This window comes from Panthera pardus, unplaced genomic scaffold, assembly GCF_024362965.1.
Source record: "Panthera pardus isolate Hobbes unplaced genomic scaffold, ASM2436296v1 HiC_scaffold_8, whole genome shotgun sequence".
Lineage (NCBI taxonomy): Eukaryota > Metazoa > Chordata > Mammalia > Carnivora > Felidae > Panthera > Panthera pardus.
Window position 1 is genome coordinate 70,594,622 of NW_026527013.1, and position 22,737 is coordinate 70,617,358.

At 43.2% G+C, this 22,737-nt stretch overlaps 1 protein-coding gene across 1 annotated transcript in view; it reads right to left on the reverse strand.

The window, feature by feature from the left end:
• Positions 1 to 22,737, reverse strand: part of HECW1 (HECT, C2 and WW domain containing E3 ubiquitin protein ligase 1) — a 417,448-nt gene that overhangs the window by 80,688 nt on the left and 314,023 nt on the right. The window contains 5 exon segments of the mRNA XM_019451074.2: positions 1,557 to 1,742; positions 4,509 to 4,630; positions 6,388 to 6,527; positions 14,513 to 14,663; positions 19,194 to 19,295. Coding sequence (XP_019306619.1) covers positions 1,557 to 1,742; positions 4,509 to 4,630; positions 6,388 to 6,527; positions 14,513 to 14,663; positions 19,194 to 19,295 — 701 coding nt within the window.

Consider the following 22,737-nt stretch of genomic DNA (forward strand, 5'->3'; position numbering starts at 1 on the left):
TTGGTGCATGTCTCAGCTGCTGTGCTTCTTTGCTACTGTGATGACCAGGAGGCCACGTGGACCACGGAGGACCAGGACTGATGGCACTGGGAGGGGGTTTTCCCTGGCATCCCACTGGGCCTCCTGCTGTTTGAACCCTAGTGTGAGAGCTGCAGTCATGGCCTCATGGTGATCTGAGTCTAAGCAAGGTGTTTGCATGAGCATGGGCTATTTGCATAATACACCATAGTGACCCCTTCTGTTCATTGATTCATAGTGGTGTACTCTTCGCAGCTTGGTTAACCAATAAATGTATCTGGGGCCACCACAGACCACTGAGATGAGGCATGCGCACCCCAGCTCTGATGAGATGCTCCTTTACTTTCTGTTCCGGCTCAGGCTTTATTTCCCACCCTAACACACATTTCCAAGTCCTCCCAGCATAAACCACTGTCATTCTCCAAGTGGAAGACACATATGGTAAAAGAGGAGGTCCCGAGGAGCAGATTCTGGCTATGGTGGCCTTTCTACTACACAAAGCCACCCCTGCCCCCTATCCCAACTGTCTTCCAACTCATCCAACCACACAGGAGCCAATCAGACAGTCTTACGGAACTAACACACTTGCATTGGTGGAAATCCTTTCTCCACACACTCCAGAGAGCCAGATTCTGAGACATGCTAAGGGGTTTGTGGGGAGGAATTTGTGGATCCCAGGGGACAACGATGCCCTATAAACCTACTTTGGGGAACTGCAGCTTTGCACATTGACCATCACAGGGCATAGGAGCTGTGTAATGTAGTTTCCCCCTGAGACATGTCTTCTGACAAAATTTCTGATTCCTTTGACCCCAAAAAAGGGAGGGATTCTCCCTTCCGCAGATCATAAAGGAATACACAGAGACTATTCTTTAATAAACAGTTAAGCCTGTCCTATGAATACCTTGATGTCACTGATAGTGATTAAGAAAAAAACATGTTTGTTTTAGCAAACTCAACTACGCTTCCAAAACATCACTGGGAAAGATCAATTTGGTTAAGGTCACACGAAGGCACAATGCAAGCCAATAACATCACATGGGCCTAATACACCCTACCTGTTTGTCAGGCTGTTTTAATGAGAACTGAAGGCTTATTAGGAAAATCACAACAAGTAATCTAATAATGTCACTCCCATTTAACCAATAATTTCATTCCCTGAGAGTTAGCTGTCTAAGGAGGCATAACAACAGAAAGGTCATTGAACAGACTCTGGTTTCAGGTTCCAAACCTAAATTTAAAATCATGGAAACAATAGTTCTCAACTGGGCATAATGATTATACCCTCCAGGGGACATATAGCAATATCCCAAGTTGGTGGGGATGCTATTGGCATCACTGGGCAGAGGCCAGGGATGCCGCTAAACTTCCCATACAGGATGGAAACCCTGCTGTGAATAGTTACCTCTCTCTTCTTCCTGGTAGCTGATGGCACATCTCTGAGACACAGACTTTCCTGTCCTCACAATTTCCCTGCTCACTTTCTCATGGGTTTTCTCTTTCACATAAAGAGCCTGTTTAATGACAGGCACACTCACCTTTCCCTGCTGGTCCGTTTTGATCTCCCAGCCCCGGGGCAATTCCAGCCGCGTGTCTGCAAACATGTTGATGAAATTCACCAAGTCACGGTTGTGCTGGTAACGTTCAAAATTGCGAGCGTCCCGCCGGACTTTCAGAATCATGTGCTTTAAGCAGGTGCTACTGGTGAAGACTCGGTAGGCACCCTGAGAGGGGGTCAGGGACGATTTGGGTGGGGTGTGGGAGGAGGTGGGTAAGAAAAACACAGACCAAGTACACTTTGAGTGCCACGAAGTGTAACCTGATAGCTAACACAGTGATTTATTGTGAGCCTTGAGGGGGAAACCTCAGAGGTGGAGATCTTGCCCCCAAATTAAATGTGCACCGTAAACACACATGGGCCTGTTGGCAATCTCTACCCAAAGCTCCTCTGCAACCTTGGACACTGTCGACCTCCGGGTGCATCTCAAAGGCTCTCCTGCCCCTCGTCCCTCCTCTGTCAGTCAGCACCGGACTGGGCTCTCTTGAGTCTCCTTCCACCGTTGGGACCATTGCTCCTCTCTCCTCCACCCTTCCTTCCTAGTCTGCACAGGTCTGCCCTCCCTCCTCTTATAGGTCTGTAACAAGGAGGATTAACTTAAGGTCCCTGGGGATTTAAGGCTGGACCTTTGCGTGTGGACGAGTTGGAGATGAGAAGACAGGAAGAAAGTTTCAGGAGTTTGCAATTGTGCCAAATTGTGGGAAATAAGTTTAGGAATTCCCTGACCCTGCACTGATGGGTTAACAAGGCATAAAGAATTACAAAGCCATAGGATGCTCACACCCAAGTTTGGGTAAACAAGATTAGGTAAATAGGTGTAGAGAGGGCCGGGCAAAGGCTCCAGTATAGAGAGGGTGGGGCAAAGGCCCCAATGCAAAGGTATATGAGGTAAATAAGATTAGGTATTGAGGGTGGTTACACCCCCCAATTTAGTACTATGGCAGAAAGCTGCTTTCACAGGAAGGAAGGACCAGATTAGGTAAACAGGTAAATAGGGCTATAGACCTCTGCTGGATGAAGTTGCTCAAAGCAGAGCTAATTAGCAAAATAAAGGCACCTTGTTGACCCTGAGGTAGCATGCTTTAGCTTTCTTATCCCCTGGGGAGCTAAAATAAACAGACACGGCACCTCATGTCTTCCGTTAACAACCATCTGCCCAGCACCAGGATTTTGTTTTGTATTGACCCAAACCTCTAACACTGGATATCTTTGAAGCCCCCTTTCCCTCACACCCATGAGTTAATGTTCACAGATTTACTGTCTCTTTGTGCATGTCCATCACCACGTTTGTAAGACTTCTGATCCTAATAAAAACAGAGCAAGGACGCTTAATCAGGGCTCTTGTCTCCTCCTGGACATTAGCCATCTCGAATTTTAATCCTGTATCCTGCTTCCTTGCTGGACAAGAAAGAACTTTAGAACCAGAGTCTACGACACCAAATGGTACACAGGGCTGGTGTGCATGTGGTGAAAGCAAACACTGCTTGCTGGCCCAGTGCTCCAGGGCACCAATATCCAGCATCTGTGTCCCCTTTTGTGACTCATCCCTGTACTAGTGGGCAGATGCTCTGGGTCTAACAATGGATGTCCCAGTGGCTTCTCAAATATAACCTGCTAAAAACTGGTCTCCACCCCAGCCATAGCCTCTGTCACCTAATCAAACAATTGCACCTGCTAATGGAGACACCCCCTAACTCAGGTGCCCAAAGTGGAAAGGACTCAGACTTTCTCCAGTCCTCACTCCCACCACTCCTCCATCACAATTGTCCCCCTTTCCATTCTCCTGGCCCCTTCCTTAGGGCGGGCCTCCATCATCTCTCACTTATGAGCCTGGATCAGCCTCTAGCCTCACAGCTCCTTCATCTTTCCTGCACTTCTGCTCAAGAAGATGTTGAATCAAACGTTGGACCATGTGACACAAATGCCTAGGACTGTTGTTGGTTCCTTCCCAAGTAGAGCCAGGCTCCTTTTCATGATTTACCCTGTGTGTTGCTACTCATTCTCCAGCCCCTCTTCCCAGCTTTGTGGGTCACCACATCCCACCCTCACAGACCCAACCCCCAGCTGGGTTGGGTCACAGCTGTGTCCTTTCTCCCTCTCTCTGGAGCTTCTCCCCACCAACTTTCAACCTTTATGACTCAATTCAGCAGTTGCCTCATCAGGGATGGCTCCCCTGTGTTATATCTCCTGTGTTCTCAGAGCATTTCACTCCTCCCTGAGGTCAGGCCCTGTCCTGACTCATCACGCTGGTCTTTGTACATGTCTGTTGCTGCAGAAATTGGGCAGCTTGTACCGTTCAGGTGTCACACTGTCTCTGTAATGCCAGCACCTAGGTCTGTATCTGTCCACAGAAAATGTTTGTCAAATGAAAGGATTAATGAATATAGTGATAGCATGTCATTGCTTTCCTGAAAATACAAAAAAAAAAAAAAAAAGAAAAGAAAAAAGAAAAAGAAAAACTGTATGTAAAACTCACATCAAATATAACTTAAGCATGATACTTAAACAACTAGTTTTATTAAAAGGAAAACTAGATATTTATCTAGGAGAAATCTATTTCAAAATTTCTTTAATGAAAGTGATTTTATAATATAATCCAGGCTGAAGGGAATCTGTCAACTTCAGAATCTTGTTCCTTTAAAATTTTAACAGTAAGAGAAACATGCATTTACTTCTGAACCACTTTCACTGACATTAATACATTTGAGCCTAACAAAATTGAAGAAGCAACAGCATGGCCAATCCAGCTTTTCTCCTTTTTGGGAGACTCACAGAGAACAAAAACAGTGGGCTGAGGTGTTTTTTTTTTGTTTTTTCAATCTTGCCAGGGTTAAAATGCTACCCTCTTTAATCTATCAAACAACTTTGCAAAAGAGTGTTTTGGGTTTGATGGGAGCCAGGTGGGCTCTTTATGGCGTTCTGGAGCACTTACATAATTGGCGTGTAGTACAGTGAAAAACTCGGGATTGGTAATGAACTTCACTGCTGGGGACTGCAGCAACAAGGTGATTTTTTGTGAGTTCACTGGAGAAAGTGACCCTTCTCTCCTCAGATCTGGAAAAAAAGTGAAGCAAAGCAAAGGATGCATCAGAAAAGGCATTTCAAATACAGTGCTTCTCTCTACAACAGCAGCACACAAACCTTCACCCAGACAGCTGGAACAGACTGTTGTTCTGAATGGTGATCTGATCAGGTGTCACAGTGACAGGAGCAGGTGTCGTATCACTTTGTGTGTGCCAGTTAAGAGTCATTGCTTCCTAAGAGACCTTCTGCATAACTTCAGTTAGGCTCAGGTCCTTGAACATCTTGTCCCTTTTATTACAATGACTTTACTTCTTATTCTCTTTATGAGTTGCTAACCATAGCTTGGCTGTTTGCAGGAAGGAGCACAATTCTTGCCCTCCCTGCATCCACACCAACCTGTACAAGACTGCAGCTTCTCCCCTTGGGGAACTGGGGTAGCCTTGTGCCTCTCCCCTTGGTGAATTGAGCCAACCTTGTACCTTGCATTAAGAAACAGGATTTGGCAGAAGTTCTGAGCCAGGGTTACAAGAAGTCTGTGTGTCCCCACTCTCTCTGAGAACCCTGCACCTCCGTGAGGACAAGCTTGGCCTACCCTGGTGCAAGATGAGACACTACGGGGAATAGGGACAAGCCGGCCCAACTGAGGTCCTCTCAGGCCGGCCAGCCAGTGGCTAGTTTGATAGCTGACCCAGGATGCATGCGTGAGCCCTGCGGAGCTCAGCGCCAATGGCTCACCTGTGGGAAAGATGCAGGACTGGGAGTTTAAGGTACTACACTTTGGGATAGTTTGTTACACAGCAAATGCCAAGGGATCTAATACCAAACTCAGAAAGAAATTTTCTGTTTATTGTTTTCCTAATGTTTTTAATTACTCAACCACTTTACCACATCTCTCCCAGAGGTCGAAGAAATTAATAACAGAAAAACCTAAGCCAGTTAGTTTAGCTACCATATGTGGTAAAATGAATAGAATGGATGCCGTTACAATTGTTGGTGGGACTGTGTACACACATGAAAATGTCCACTAATCTGCATCACTGTAGGCAGCTGCGAGCTGGCAGAACGGGAGGCACATTCCTGCTTGCTCACTGCTTCCAGTGTGCTGTCATTTAACCCAATTTAAGAGAGAGGGGATTATTAGGATGTCACCGTGATAAGCTTACGTCATCACGGGTATAAAAAGCTGAAGGCAGTCTCCTATGCCTTTCGAATATTCTTGTCTGAGCTCCACTCAGGCAGATTCAGAGACATGAAAAGCAGACCCCTGGCAGATGCCTCGCCTACAGTATTAGGTAAACAGACTCCGGGGTGGAGTGCATCAGGTAAACTCTCTGGAAAACCTCTTTACTCCAGGTTGCTCCCTCAGGGGGAATTGTATTTTATTCTAAATGCAAACAAATAATTATTCCTAGTGTTGTCATGGGGCTTCTTTGAAGTAGACTGTGAAATTTCATTGCATGTTTTATCTATAAGTGGAAAATCCTTAGGACACCAACAGATAAATTTACTTAACAAGAAATGATTAGGCCACTGAACAAATTGCCTTGATGCACAAGTATGAGTTCTCTTACTGTGAATTCACTTCTCCTTGATGTTCCTGGTAGGAAACTCCTGTCTGTTTCTCCCTGCTGGCACCAAGCCTCTTTCCCCTCCACCCTGACCTCCCCAATTCCATTCCCAAGGCCCACTGCGAGGCACCATCCCACAAGGCAGGGCAGGGGCTCACACTCTCTGTCACACTGCCGCTGAATGCCATCCCAGGAGTCTCGGCCCCCCTCCTCCCATACCTAAGCTTGATTGAGAAGAGTCAGCCTCTGAGTCGCTCCCACCACCTCCACTGCCTCCTGTTGGGACCTGCTCACAACTTTGGCCTCCAGAATCTTCTTCTGGTCTCTCTGTTGCAATGGTTCGCTGAATATTTTGATACCTTTGCATCAGAAAATGGAAAGACAGGAATTAACTTTTGCTTATTGGCTTGTTGGGGGCTGATGTTCTGAATCAGATAACTGGAGAAATCTGTGAAGAATTGTCTTGGATGTCAGGAAAGAAATGCTTAAAATTCCCATAAGATACCAAAACAATTAACAAGACAACTATCTCTGGATGGCTACACTTCTTTTTGTTTTGTAAACTGTGATGAGTTTCAAGTATAGTGACATTTTACACATCAACACAAATAATAACTAGTCACAAAAACAGCCTCTGCCCTGCATTAAACAAAACCAGGCTAAGTCCAAAATAATGGTACGGGAAGTAATTTAAATGTTATAACTAAGATATCACATTACCTTTACGTTATTGTGACAAGTCTACAAGCCAGAATAATAGTCCTGCTCACTTACTTTTCTCCGACAGGTAACTGATACCACGGGCAGGAATTGTGGAAATATTAAATGTTAGACACATGCTGGCTGACAAATGAATGTTTTCTGCTGATTTGAAGGCTCATTTTATTTTTCTTCCCCAGTTGGGGAATCAGTCAGTCGGCAGTTGGCCAGCTACTTGCTAAATATTTACTAACTCTTCCAATATGCCCAGGCTGTATCCTGGACTTTTAGATCAAAGTCAGGATGAGAATAGGATATCACCCTCTGAACATACACAGTCAAGACAGGACAAGGAGGGGGACAGAATATAAGCCATGACTCTAGCAACGTGAATTAACTGTCCTGATGTGTAAGACATAGATGCGGAAACACCTAGCTGCATGTATGTGTATATATATATATATAGATATATATATATATATATATCACACACACACACATATATATTTTAATGTTTATATATTTATTTTGAGAGAGAGAGAGAGAAAATCCCAAGCAGGCTCTGGGCTGACAGTGCAGACCCTGATGCAGGACTTGATCCCACGAAGTGGGAGATCATGACCTGAGCCTAAATCAAGAGTTGGACACTTAACTGACAAAGCTACCCAGGCACCCCACCCAAGCTGTATATATTTTGAAGTCAGTGTGAACCTTTTGGGAAGCTTGTAGGGAAAGAACGTGGACTACCATGCACAGAAGGGTTCACCTGGGGGACTCTCAGATGCGTAGGGGTGGCATCAGGGTGTGTGGTTCCCGGGCGGTACTAAGGCATCGGTGGGGGGGGGGGGGGAGGTGGGGAGTGCTGACAGGATGCCCTGGCCACAGTTTGAATGTGATTCTCTAGGCACAGAGTTGCCAACTTGACCTGTGTCTGAATCACCTGCAGCTTTGTTAAAGCACAGATTGCTGGCCCCCCCTCCCAGAATTTCTCGGATCCAGAAGGTCTGGGGAGGGAGGAGGCAAGAGTTTGCATTTCTAACTCATTCCCAGGTGATGCTGATGCTGTTGGTCCAGGGACCAACTCTGAGAACCACTGATGTAGGGGCTGGCTAGCTGCTGAAAAAGAGAGGGTGAGCTATGCACTGAGGATGATGATGCCATCTGGGTGGGGAATCCATTGGAGGAGGAGAGTGTGAATTAGGGAAAGCAGCTGGGAACCAGCCACAGCAGCAGTCTAGGCTGGAGGTGCTAAAGGCTTGGACCCGGGCAAGGATGGTGGGTCATGGTGGCTCTGCAGGCATGCTGCTGGGGGGGGGGGGGGCACCCACACACTGCAGGGATACTAAGATCTCCTACCTCTGCCCCCAAAATCCTCAGAGAAATTTCCTAAACCTCCTTGCCCCTGATAGCCTGCTCTGTGTAATTCACGCTGTATTTTGTAGGCAGATGTCCAGCTGTGTTGTTCCCCTGCTCTCCTTCCTCCATGCCGGGTAGCCCCCTTTTCCTCCCCATATAACCTCTGTTTTGCCTAATGTCTCAGCCTGCTGAGGCACATGACCAGGATTCAGCTTCCCTTTTCCTCAAGGCACAGCCTGAATGGGAGAAAAAGCCAAATTCAAGAGAAATTTAGCCATAGAGTTTGTGTGATTTTACAAGTAGACGCAATAGGACTTGGGGCCTGCCTGGATGTGGAGGTTGAAGACAGAGGACACAGTTGTGAAGGCAGGTGAAGGAGTCAACACTTAAGAGGAGGACAGGCAGGTGGGGAGGGAAAATTTGGTGTGGATTTGGATACTTGACTTGGAGGTCGTTAAGATCATACAACTGACAACAGCCAAGGGAACGTTGGTTGCTGTATGAGTCTTGTGCCCAGGGAAGAGATATGAGGGTAGAGGAAGAGGCATGAAGAGGAAGAGAGCGAGAATCTGGGGAGCAGTGAATAACCAGGTCTGCAAATGCAGTCTAACATGGGGCGAGGGGGACGTACCATGATAGACAAGGTCTATCTGCCCTGTTGTGGCAGGGCTTCTGAAGACCAGTGACCTCTTTCTCTGACCTTAAAAAAGAATTTTTTTCTCAAGTGTGGTCTCTAGACTGACCACTTGGGAGAGAATCAGCTGAGTAACTGTTATAATCGCAGATATTGAAATAAAATTGAAATCTGCATTTCTAAGAAGTTCTTCAGGTAGCATTACCTACATCTACATTTAAGAATCACTGGTTGTTTCTTTACATTGTATTTTATCTAGAGAGGCTCAGCCACTCACTCCTGACACCTGTCAGAAGACACCTTCGCCTGTAGCAGTTACTGTGAGGCATTCCTGAGAAGGCCTCTAATAAGAAACCATGGAGGGGGCAGGAATGAGCAAAGAATTGTACAGAGAAATACCCATGTTTATTTATCCCCTTGTGGGGAAGGTCAGGAAGGATGGCTGTCTGAGGTGTTCTCTTTGTTGGAACTCAGGGAGTGCCCCATGGTGGGAGTAAGTGTGCAACTTTGACCAGGGGAGGCATGGGGCCTGCCAAAGATCAAGGGAGCTGCTGTCGGGAGGATCCCCTAAATGACTCATGGCAGGTTGCATTTTCCAAAAATGGTTCAATAATATTTTTAGTCCCACATGCTCTTCTAGAACCTTCTAGACTCATCTCTTAAGAAGTAGAATCAATGCCCCCTCCCCTTGAGTCTGGGAAGATCGTGTGGCGACCTTGACTAACTGACAATAATGTAAGTGACAGTTTGTAATGGAATGCTGTAGCCATGCTGTGAGGAAACCCAGGCTACACGGAAGTCCACATGTAGGTATTCTGGCTGACAGTCACAGCTGAGGTCCCAGCCAACAGCCAGCATGAACCTCCAGATATATGGGTCACCAGCCCCAGCCCACTCTTACTGCAACCATAAGATACCCCGAGAGAAAATGGCTTCACTGAACCCAGTCAACCATGAGAACAATGACAAGTAACAATAATGATAATAATAATGATGGTAGCAATAAATTATCATTGTTTTACACCACCAGGTTTGGGTGGTTTGTTACTCGGCAGTAGATACTCAGAACAGAGCTTAGACAAACAAAGTTGTAGCCTCACATTTCCTTCCCAAAGAGCAGTGACCACAGAAGAGAATTTTAATGAACAAATATGATCTCATTTGATGATGAAGATGTCAGTAATTTCGCAACCTGCTGTGTCCGCAGTTGGACCTTGGTTGTCTTGTGCCTTACTGCCTCAAATTTCAGGTACCACCCTGATCTTTGCTGAAGTATAGGGGAAGTTTTGGGGAAGAAGGTCACTCAGCAGTTTGTGGAGGGATCACTCAGCAAGGGCAGGTTGGCAGCCTTAGAGGCTTGCTCTGCTTTAAAGGTGAGAGAGGGAGTCAGAAAGCAGGTTCTCTTACATTTCATCAAGAACCATCCTTCAGTGTCATCACTGACTTTTTTTTTTTTTTTTCAGCAAAAGGCCAAATTTTATATAAAGAGTTTATGGAAATTGGTAAGAAAGACAACTGGAATATCTAATTTATAAATGAACAGCCCTCCCCTCACAGGCACACACAAAACCAAACAAGGAAAAAACCTTCCAAAACCAAGCCAAAGCAAACAAAACCCAAACAAAGCCCAAGAACACACAACTCTCAAGGGAGGAGCTACACTTGGTAAAAGAAAAGCTTAAGGAAACAAAAGTTGACCCTCCCTGTAAGAAGTGAAACTAAAGAAGAACCAAAATACCAGGAGCACCTCTTAAGTCAACAAAAACATACCAACAGACAAGACCAAGTAAAGCTATTGTTGCTGGCATACTGAAACCGCAGAAACACTTTAAAAAACATTTAGGCATTGATATCAAATACCAAAACCACAGTGATCCCCCTTGGCCTGCTCTTTTGGAACTATAACCCCCAGGAAACATTCTACATAAGACAATACTAATATTTAACAGGAACTTTAGCCTCATCCAAAATAGTGCTAAAAAGCAGCGAGGAAAACATCCAATAAAATGGCAAATTAACTAAAGTACATCCATTCATTGGAATACTACACAACCATCTAAATGATACTCTTAAGGCTATGTAGCAATAGGAAAATGCTTATAGTGTGGCAAGTGAAATGTGAATATAAAACTAACTATATTTTATCATCACAACTATGCAAGTCCTGTGCATGTACATGGAGATTAAAGAGAGGTAAGATTTTTTTCAAAGGTCAACCTTGGGGTGGAAGAGTTATGTATACATCACTTTTTTTTCCTATTTAAAAATTCCATTTCTTGGGGCGCCTGGGTGGCGCAGTCGGTTAAGCGTTCGACTTCAGCCAGGTCACGATCTCACGGTCCGTGAGTTCGAGCCCCGCGTCAGGCTCTGGGCTGATGGCTCAGAGCCTGGAGCCTGTTTCCGATTCTGTGTCTCCCTCTCTCTCTGTCCCTCCCCCGTTCATGCTCTGTCTCTCTCTGTCCCAAAAATAAATAAACGTTGAAAAAAAAAATTAAAAAAAAAAAATTCCATTTCTCAATAATAGAAAAACTTCATCCAAATAACTAAAAAACCAACCTTAAGTGTATTATTTAAAATGCGAATATATACTTCTATCTTCTGTTTGCTCAATAAATATCTGTGAAGGTAAATTTAATTAATTCAGGATATTCTGAAAGTGTAAGAATTAACTAGAGAAACTGTCTTACACTGAGTCCTGTTAAACTCTGGCACCATCCCAGGCACTGGCAGGGATACAGAGAAGAATAAGATGGAAGGTAAGGACTGTGCTCGAGGCAGGCACGATCAGTCATAGGGTTGTAGTAGAGGTGACCACGGGCTCTGTTTGGAGGGTTCTGGGAAGATTTCCGGGACCACACGATGTTCTCATTGAGCCTTTGCAGAATGGAGACGGATACCAGGTGGAAGGCAGACAGTGAGGGACGTCTGTGCAGTAGGAGCACGTGGCAAAGCTATAAAGGCTAGGAAGGGTGTGCTAAGTTTGGGGAATGGCCAAGTTTGAGTGTGGTCACCATAGGCTGCTTTGTGCACTCTGTCTGCATTTCTCAGTGTGTGTCTCCCTGCACAAACACACCTGACTTTCACAATCATGCTGTCAGGAGTCCAGGGAAACTCCTTTGATGGGGTCCAGGGCAGGCCACCTTAAAGTATGCCATTTTGGCGTATTGATTATTTTGAATTAAAGTTACTTAAAAACCAGCCAGTGCAGAAGGACACTCTGACCCTCCTCTGTTCTCCTGAAAGCAGGAAATGAATTCGCCTTGTGAAGGGCACCCTTCCTGTACCCGGAGGCTGGAAGTCATCCTTATCACCAGGGATAGGGAATCAGGGTGGGGAAGACTGTGTAAACAAACCTTGTTACTCTTCACTAATTTATTACCCCAAGCCGAAACTTTTTTGTCTTGTCAATTCTTCATCCCCTGCTCCACCCCAAATGTTTCTTTCTCTAAAAGATATAAAAGTTGTCTGCTTTGGTCACTTCTTTGAGTCTCATATTTCTAGGAGCTCCCATCCATAAGAAATTAAGTTTGCTTTTCTCATGTTAATCTTACGTCAAGAACCTAGAAGTTTCCTTCCTTAGGAAGTTTTCCTCCCCTACATCTTCTTGCAACACTGACAATATTTCCGTTTTGCTGTTAGACAGTGATGGTTGTAAACTCCTCCCGATAACCAACTGCAGGTTATCAAAAACTGACCCCTGTGACTGATCACATCCGTGATGGGGAAAAGACTGGCAGTATACTTTCTGTGGCTGCTGTTATCATGCCAAATCACTAAAAAACCGTACATGCTTGAAAGTGATAGCTTAAGATAAGTGCTGAAGAGCCTGAATACTTATCTCAAGGTCATCTGACCTTTCCTTCCCTAAGTAGGCTTTTTCACAAGAAATAAGTACTTTCTCAGATCTTTAAATTCCTTTTCTTTTTATCTGTCCAGATGGATGCAGCAAAACACAACTTCCTATTCCGCAAAGTCTGGCTGCCTCTCCCAGAGTGTTGGGCTCCATGGAGGGCACAGGAATTTACACATTAAAGCCTTCAGAACTTCTCTAGAGGCCTGATTCAGGATGGACTTGGACTAATTTTTATATTATACAACACGAACATGATGAACTTTCATGGATTTTTATGTCAGAGGTCAAGGTGCTTACTTTGCTTTGATTTATTGTTTTCTTCTAGTGCTCAAACTGCACCTCTCATAGATATAGCCTGGTGATGCTCTCCCAATTTCAGCCTCTCTGTTCTGGCAAGACAGACCTAGAGACTATTTCTGCCTATGGAATTTCAACCCGGGCTCTACGTAAAATGAGCTTGCTGTGTCCTCTACATTTTTATTTACAGGAGTTTGGTTGCAATCATCATGAAAGGACTCTCCCATGGAGTTTTGGTGCATTCATATCTAGTAAAACTGGGTTATCACAAGTTCCTCTTGTAATGTGTTTTCTTTCTGTGGGAATGACTGTAGAGAAATGCACTGCCAATGAAAATCCTTCCTGATTCTCATTTTGACTTTAAACGCTCGGCTACTGATGGAGAAAAAGTGGAAAGTGAATGTCTTCCCAATGCTCAAGCAATTAAAGAATCCTGATGATTTTTACCAAATCATGCTGCTCTGTGTACAACAGTAACTAGAAGTTGAAATTTTTTGTCTCTGTGTATTTTTTCATAGGACTAAACTGTCCACTTTATTTTTCTGGCTGATACAGTTAATTTCCAAAGGAAATCTGTTATCAAGAGATGTGTCCCTCAAGCCCATGGGGCTCCTTATTCTTTATAATTCCTCCCAACCATTCCTTTATTTTGTACTAATGAGATGGCATGTGGAGACAGGTGAAGTTTGCATTCCTGGCTACTAAAAGTATCCCAAAGCTGCAGTCTTGGCCTGAAGCAAGAGGTCATACGATGCTCATGCTAGCTTACAGCATGAGAGAAATGTTATGTTGGGTCTCATTTACAGGTTAAAAACAAAATGGCATCTTTACAAGTTAAGTAAGGGTCTAGCTTTTAGACAAAACAATTCTCAAAAACTGTTTTTAAAGATTTCTTTTTCTAAGATGAAAACTTTTTAGGAATTACTATTTCTGAGTATATAGCAATTAGGAGACCAGCGCAAACATGAATACAGTGATTTAGAACAGGGTTTTTTTTGTGTTTTTTTTTTTTTGTTTTTTTTTTTTCTCCAGGCAGCTTTTAATATTCTTTGGAACCATCCTTGGCATGTTTTCAGCTGTTTGAGTTCTGGACCCTTTTGAGAGTCTCATGTGGACCAGTCGGACAGAAAAATGTGCATCCATATATAATTTTGCATACAATTTCTGGACGGTTCATGGAATAGGGGCACCCTCAGAAAATACTGGGCAGGGGGCGGGCGTTCTGGGGGCTGTTGGTTTAAGAACACCTCGTTTCAAGCATGTGCCATCAAGAAGTTCAGAGGATTGTCTATGCTTAAATGACATTCAGACTTTAGCTTGGCTCCTGCCACCAAATTCTGAGTCTAGCTTCCCAAGTACCTACTGTAAATGGTTTTCTTAAGATACATAATTACTTCCCAGTCTCCTCATACAATCTGAGCAGAAAAGTGTAAGAGGGGGCTTCTCTGGCTGCCACTCTCCTTTCCCAGTGCTTCACAGGGGCTCACTGCATGCTGATCACCAACCGCCTGTTGAGTTGCTCCATCTGCTGGATGGACCCCGATCTCCGCATCCCGTCGGGGGTGGCTGCTGCTGTCGGCCGCTGCCAGGTGGTCGTGCGGTTCACGTGGTCCACATAAAAGACCCGCCCGTGGCTGTCAATGCGAGCTTCCCAGTCTAGTGTGTAATAAAAAGGCAAAAATAAAAATCAAGGACAAACTATTGATTCATGTGAAACAGATACCACTTCCGGGTCTTCTGTGGGTAGAACTCCCTATTGGTTACTGGCTGAAGGCCAGACACTGCTCACAGCACCTGCCCTGACTTCTGAGGTACTGGTACTGAATTGGCATTCCAAAAGAGAGCCTATTGGACTCAGCCTCTCTGCTGGGCCATTTTAAACAGTAACTGTTTCCTCAAATACGACCTGTGTTAAAAAGTCTAACATTTTCTAAAGAGAAAGGCTGATATTTACTTTATTTCTTCCTTTAACAATTTCCATCATGTCAATCTTGTTGGCTACTCAACTTACAGCTGGAAGACTGGAAGCATCCTGCACTGAGAGTGCACAGTCTGATGCTGGAGAATCCTTTTTTTGCTAAATCTGAGGGACAGCAACTAGTGGGTGAGGGAATGATGGCCCTCACGTTCAAACCACCTTTAACTACAGTTCTAAGATACTGTACCTGAAACTTCAGAGGACCTCTATTCAATACTTAGCAACCTTGATTGATTGCCATTCCTCTTGAGAGGAAGAATGGACGGATTTGATCCCTTCAAACCATCCTTTTGACAAGTTGTAGGTTCACAGTGTACATTCAACCCACCTGTGGCTGCCAAATATCTCTTGACAAAACAAAACAAAACAAAACCAATAACGACTATTAACACACATCAAGCGCTTAAATACCTCTTCGTTGATAAATAACCATGGCAAACAGCAGAGGGAGCCCAAGACTAAGATAAATTCCTTTACTTCTCAGATTTCAAAACCAACAGACTGAAAGGTAGAAGCATGGATGATACACTACATAATACATATGGGGGGGTGTGTGGGTGGGTGGAAAAGTCCTCGAAACTGGGAGAGCTGGAAATAATACATACATATCTGAGCTTCACACACAAGAGCAATGTCTGCTGTACAGCAATGGGCAAAGCTTTTGGAGTCCACATGTGAAAACGTGCTGGAAATAACAGCTTCATGATAAAGTTATGCTGAAAAATGCATTTGATTAAAGAAGAAAAAGCAAAAATGGCTGCAAATGGAGGGAAACTATTCAGCTTTTTAAGTGAAAAAAGCAATAGCTTTTGGGAGTAGGTCAGATATTAACAATTCTATTGAAAAATGATTATTCAGGTAATGACATAGCAACTCTCAATTTTCTTAAGGAAAAAAATCAATGTATTTGGTTTAATTTTGGTATTATATGTGCATGGTACATCTGTTTGTGAAGATTGTGGCTTATGTCTGACATTTACCTGAGGAATTGTCAAATAATGCCCAATGAAAACCAAAATACCAGAAAACACCAAATTTACCTTATCTAAGACAAACTGAAGGAAAATGGAGTCAGATTGTATAACTATATTCTAGGAGGTGTTGATTGAAATTGCTTACTATATAATCCAGCTCAACTGTTAGTTGTAAATGTTAATTAGCTCACTGATGAAATTGTGCATGCATATCTGTAACTACTAGGTAGTTAATGTTGGAATTTCAGTGATTCCCAAATTAGTAGCAATTGGACACTTTTTTTCTTGAATTCAACATGACTGTCTTACAACAAAGAATGAACATTAATCTTTGAAGAGTATTGTGGTCTCTAGTTCAATTAAACACACTCCTCCCAACACTCTCTAGGAGTGACACCATGCCAGGTCCCCTGGACACACTGCTGAGAAACTAATGCCTCCGCCCTCCAGGTTCCTATAGTAAAGGAAGGATTCCTTCAAAGACATGGCTCAAGTCTCAGAAATTTGCTAGGGAAAACATTAGAGAATAGCGCAGTGGTAATAACAATTTCACTGTACAAGTTTCCATATTTCCAAATCTCTCATGGAAAAGGATAGCAAGCCAGGTGGACAGGCCATCCTGTCAATATATTAAACAACAAATAGTGCTAATTGTAAATGCATAGTGCTAAGTTCTTACAAATATTCAGAAAGTAATAGCTAAGCGCACTTATAGATTATAAGTGTATTTTCTGGATTGCTTTGTAAAGAATTTGCTTTCACATATTGTGTAAAGAAAGACAGAATTTCAGGCCTCAGCATGTCCTGATAGATTTAGGACTGTGTTGTGTAAATAGATTTCTGCCAGTGATTACCTTCATGATGGTGGGGCAAGTTAGGGTCGTTCATTTGTGACTGAAAGACCTATAAGATACAGAAGTATATCTTTTCCAAGAAGTCTAGGAACAATGTAGAGCCTAATAATGTATCATTTTTAGTTATTATACTAACAAAAGCCTGTGAAACTGCTCCTCCCCCCTTTTTTTCTTTTTGCTTTAACAAATGCAATACCATGTTTGTAGTCTAGACCTTTCCCTTGAACTTTAGCCACATATCCAATTGCCTTCTTGACATCACTACCTGGATAACATCTCCAGTATAACTTGATCAAAACCACACGTCAGATCGTTCCCACCCAAACATGCTCTATCATCAGCCTTCCCTTCCCATGTCAGTTGAGGGCAACTCCATCCTTCTAGGTTAAAATTTTTGAGGTCATTCTTGATTCCTATCTTTGTCTCACACATCACATCTAATCTGTCAACAAATCTACCTACAAAACATATGTCTAGAACTTGACCAGTCCTCACCACCTCCACTGCTCCCACCTGGGCCTAAGCCACCACTGCCTCTCACCTGGGCCACAGTGATAACCTTATGTTGGGTCTCATGCTTCTGTCCTTCCTCTTCCAAATTTAATGCCAACAGAGCAACCATAGAAACCTAAGTCAGAGAATGTCATTTCTTTTCTCTACATCTACAATGTTCCCCTTTTATTCAGAGTAAAAGCCGAAGCTTTTAAGTGATCTACAAGGCCCTCTGTGATCCAGTCCCTGATATCTCCCTGACCTTATCAGCCACTGCTCTCTTCCTTCCTAAATCCATTCCAGACACACTGCCTCCATGCTGTTCTTCAAACCTACCAGGCAGGCAGTTCTCTTTTCTCAGAAAGCTCTTCCTCCCCAAGGATAACCTTCTTACCTCCTCTAAGGCTAGCTTCAAATGTTGCCTCTCAATGAAGCCTACCTGACCACCCTATTTAAAATGGCAAACCAGCCACCACCATATACTCCAAATTCCCCTTAGCATGCTCTGCTCATGCTCTGCCATAGCACTTATTACCATCTAACATGTTATACTATTGCCTCATTCACTCTTCTTATTATTCATAGGTCTCTGTCAGGCTAGACTATAAGCTCCATGAGGGCAGGGATCTTTGGTCTGTTTTGTTTGCCTAAGATAGTACTTCACACAGAGTGAGCATTTAATGAATATTTGTTGAATGAATATCAGTAATGAAGTCATCCATGTACCATATGAGATTACCTAGAAAATTCTGTTATAAGGCTTCACTAACAGCTTCTGTAATATTTTTCAGGGTTGCATGAACAGAGAATTGAAATCTATGAACTTGTTTTCATTATTGAAAGCAGCTTGTATAAAGCAATTCTTTGAAATATACTTACATTCAATTATTTACAAGGTTTGTGTACATAACTAGTTATTACTCTTGCATGGATTGGAAGTCAATTCATGCATACATGCATTGATAGGTTATTTATTGTGGTGAAAGTGTTCCTTCACTGGAGAGAACATGTGATAGATATTTTTACATAAGTGCTAAGTAGAAAGTATAGACACTGAAATTTTACTAGTCTTTTGTGGACTATCCATAAATCAATGTATAAATAAAGAAATCGGTTATCAAAAGTTAAAGAACATAATGTTTGCCTTGACCCCCCCCCAAAACAAATACAGTGTTCTTTTAAATGTTTACATATTCAAGGTATTTATTGCTTTGTCAGTGATAAAGTACAACTGAATAGGACAAGAATGGTGCAAATGCAAAATATATCACATTATCAAGAATCGATGCATCAGGGAATAGGCATTTTTTCTTAGTCTTGCAGTTTTGCAGTTACCAGAAAATGATGTGGAATACCATCCCTAAAGATAATACGTATATATTTTTTTCTGGAAACCCCTAAGAACTACAGAAGAAATTTGAGACTGTCTCCTATTGATGGAAGTTAATAGTAAGGAAAACGCAACTTCTTTCATTCTCTTGGGTGGAATGTTTTATTATATGGAGGTGCCTGTGGCATAATAGGTCCAATGGAGAACAACAGAATTATTCTATTTTGACCTGTGAACTTTTAAATATGAAATAGTAGAATTTAGGACTTAACGGTCAGGTGCAGTTTGCAAGGACTAGTCAAGTCTTATAAAGAAATACTCTCTGTTTCAGAAGGTGAGGGGGCACTGAAAATACTGGGTTATCTCTTCAAGACCACATACTGAAATCATTAGTCCAAAATGCCCCATTTTTATAGTAGTAGGTGCCATATTGATTTTTGATCACAGTGTGAAGTATGGAGTTGGGGAAGAGTTTGGATGTGTACATACAAGTTCATACTGACCTGTTCAGACTTGATAGGAAGAATTAAGACATAGATTTTAAAAACTAAAGCTTACTTGGTGGAAGAGGCTCATCGATTGTTGGGTAGTGATGATGTTCAGGCCTCAAGGAAGGAAGCTGGCTTACTGGCTGGGAATTATGGAGTATAGGACATTCACCTACGGACAAGATAGTCAAGACATTCAGATTCACTCATTGCTGCAGCAACGCCATCAAAAACGCATGACCGTAAAACAAACTAGTACAAGAAAAAAAATCCCAGGATGGGAAATCTGTTTTTTATGTCAGTTTGCTACATTCACAGTCATTCATGAGAGAGGGAGTAGAGGGGGCACTTTTTTGTTTCAAACCCCAAAGAAAATAAACACTTCATGACTATGATCTGTACCACACAGACCAATATGTGGGGATCAGGGTCTGATTCTATAACCACCTGACTTTTCTTTGATGGGAAGGTGGCATCAGACAGGGACACAAAAGAAAATGAGCAGAGCCTGACTCTAGCCCAGCTAGAGAAACAGGCCTGTCTGAGGGAAGTGTGGCATTTCTAAGGTCCCATAAAACTGGTGAGCCAGTGTAAAACCATAGGTCCTTATCTGGATCGGTTTCATCACAGGGCTGCTAAGATGCTGTTTTTCAGGTTTTGTTTTTGGAATGAGATTCTTAGATGGTGCCTTTCCAAGATGGGGCTGAGAAACTGGTGGGCCAAGAAGGCATATTCCTGTAGTATGGGAGCGTAGGGGCTGGGGTGGGGAGCCAAGCAGGTATGGAATCTTGTGATTGTTCCAGATTATCTTGAGGAAAAACCAGACAAGTCAGGGTGCTCTGGAAAGAGAAAAGGACAAGAGACGAAGGAAGTAGATAAGAGGCAGGAAGACTGAGACAGGAAAACTTGAAACACAGAAGTGGGATAGAAGGAAGAAAGACGGACATGGAGAGATTTTAGAAGTAGACATATCCACAGAATGCATGCCTCAATTATTATAGACATAGCTGATATTATTGTCATTCACACTTATAATAGACTGAACAATGTCCTAAAATGATGTTCCTATCTCATGACGTCCTCAGGTCCTGGTAATACTGCATGAGAGTGGCTATGTGGAAGGCAGGCCAACTCACCAGCTGTTTGGGGCATATTATCAGAGGCAATTGCTCTTGACCTTTGGAGAGCTAGAAGGGCCACGAGACAGCCCCCATTCAGACTGGTATCCCTCCAGCTCACACGCTCATGGCTCTCTCAAAATAGACCCTATTAGCCAGAGGACAAAGGTCAGGCCTTCTCCTTCCTCTGCCCTCCATGGCTGATGGAAAAATCACGTGTTCCATTATCCCTTGAGTCAAAAAGGGTAGAAACTGAAAAACGGTGGTTAAGATCTTTATGGGATCTCACATTTCAAAAACTTCCTAGAATGTCCATACATGGAAAGGACGGTAATTTCTTCTCATTCTGGATCCATAAAACTGATGAAATTAATTAGGAAGGAAGTTAGGCAGGTTGAATTTAGCAGTTTGATTCCTAGAGCTAACTGTAAAGCAAAAACAGAGATGTATTCAGGAACAACGGATCCTTTTAAATGTTAAGTATATAGCATGGTTTCTTGTGCAAACTTTGGTATGTGACTCAAATCCTGGGGTGGAGTCTCAGTGCACAGCTCCTATGAACTGACTCCTGCTTCAGACAGGGGTTCTGTTTTTAGTGGATCTCACACTCATGTTTGTCGTTGTAGGTGTTTCGTGTCAGAAACTAAAAAGCAATGGCACAGTTGTTATGTCACCAGCTGCTGCATTTTCAATTTGGTTTCTTAAAAAGAACAACAAACTTACCTCTTGTAATTAATTCAACCAATCAGGTTAATTACTCCTCCAAGCTAGTGGAAACATAATATTGCCGCTCGCTGGGGTTAATGGAGCTGATCCCGCCTGCTCGTGAAACCCAAGCAAATGCAATGATGTGACGGGCGCAGCTCAGCCTACTGAATGGATGGAGCGCACGAAAGAAGCAAGCGATTCTGTTCTGCAGAGGCCACGGCTCCACACACTCACCCTTGCCTCAAACACAAAGCAAGTGTTCAGAGCTGCTAGAATCCCCGAGAAGGAAACATACTCCACTTAAAAAGTTAGCCTCACTGCTTATCTGCTTGGAAGAACCCTCACTCAACGAGAGTCAAGCGCTTCATATGTATTATCTCATTTAATCCTTCCCACAACCCTTTGAAATAGATTCTACCTCTGCACCCATTTCAGACAAGGGCATAGAGCACTCAAGTAACTCGGCTTGGGTATCACAGCCAGAAAGTGGCGGGGCTGAATTAAACCCAGGAGGCCTGACTCCAGGGCCCGAGCTCAAATCACAACTTTATATTGCTCTTTTCATTCGATCTGCAGACAATTTTTTAAAAAAGTATTTTATGTTGAGGTTAAAAAGGAGGTTTTCACAGAGGGGGAAAAAAAGCAAAAAATAGATACAGAACACATCTTCCCAAAATTGCTGCAGATGCAGTTTTGCGGGCATGGGTATGGTAAGTCTACCTTTGCTAAGTTAACTGAAAGAATTTGCAATCTTAGAAGTCACAGTAAAGGGGCACCAGTGATTCTTGTGGAAGAAGATTCTTGTGCAAATATCGGGTGGGTTGTGGTGAAGCCCTGCTTTCTCAGAGCATGTGCCAGTGAGGGACAGAGCCACATCACTGACACAGGTAGCTCAGGGGCTCACTGCTGACAGGGGAGAAGATGGGCTGTGAAGAAGTCACGCGCCAACATATGCCCAGCCTTCGTGAGATTGACAGTCTCAGGAATCTTCGGATTGCCCCTTGCAACCACCTGAGTGAAGCCTGTAGGTGCTTCTTAACCTCTTCTGAGTTTATAGTCTGCAGAATTCAGGAATTCAGAAATGTCTTTAAAAAACTTCCCTGCAAAGACTTCCACTAGGTCTCTGAAATACTTTCCTGTCCTTTCTGTTAAAGAGGAGTTTTCCCCCATTGGGCTGTTAGTCCCTCAAAGGCATGGGCAGCGTTTTGTTTTGTTTGTTTTGTTTTGTTTTTGTTTTCATAATGCCTTTATATATGAAGGCAATTGTTTACTGAGCCAATTTTCAACTAATCATATGTGGGTTGTCTCCCAACACAGCAGTCAAAATATATACCATAGGCTGCAGCAGGTTGACAAACTACGAATCTGGCCTTGTTTTTATATGGCTCTGAGCTAGGTAAAACTGTTAAAAAAAAAAAAAAAAGAGTAGCCTTTGGTGAGAAGAGTTGCTTAATTTTATCTCTTGGTCTATAAAGCCTGAAATATTTATTGTCTGGCCCTTTATAAAAAAAGTTTGCCGACCTCTGGACTAAAATATCCCTGCCAGCTCCTAGTTGCGCCCTTTATGTGTGTATCCCCAAATCTCCTTATACTATACTTATTTTTAATTGTTAATAATTACTGAGCACCTTTCACAGGTTCTGACACTGATCCATCTCCCTGTGCTCAGCACATAGCATCTGGCCCAGAACAAAGGGACTCAAAACATCCACATTAAAGAAAGGAATTGTCTGTCCCGTTTTCAATTGTGCCTTTTCCTATTCTATGCCACTATGGTTTCCTCTCTGT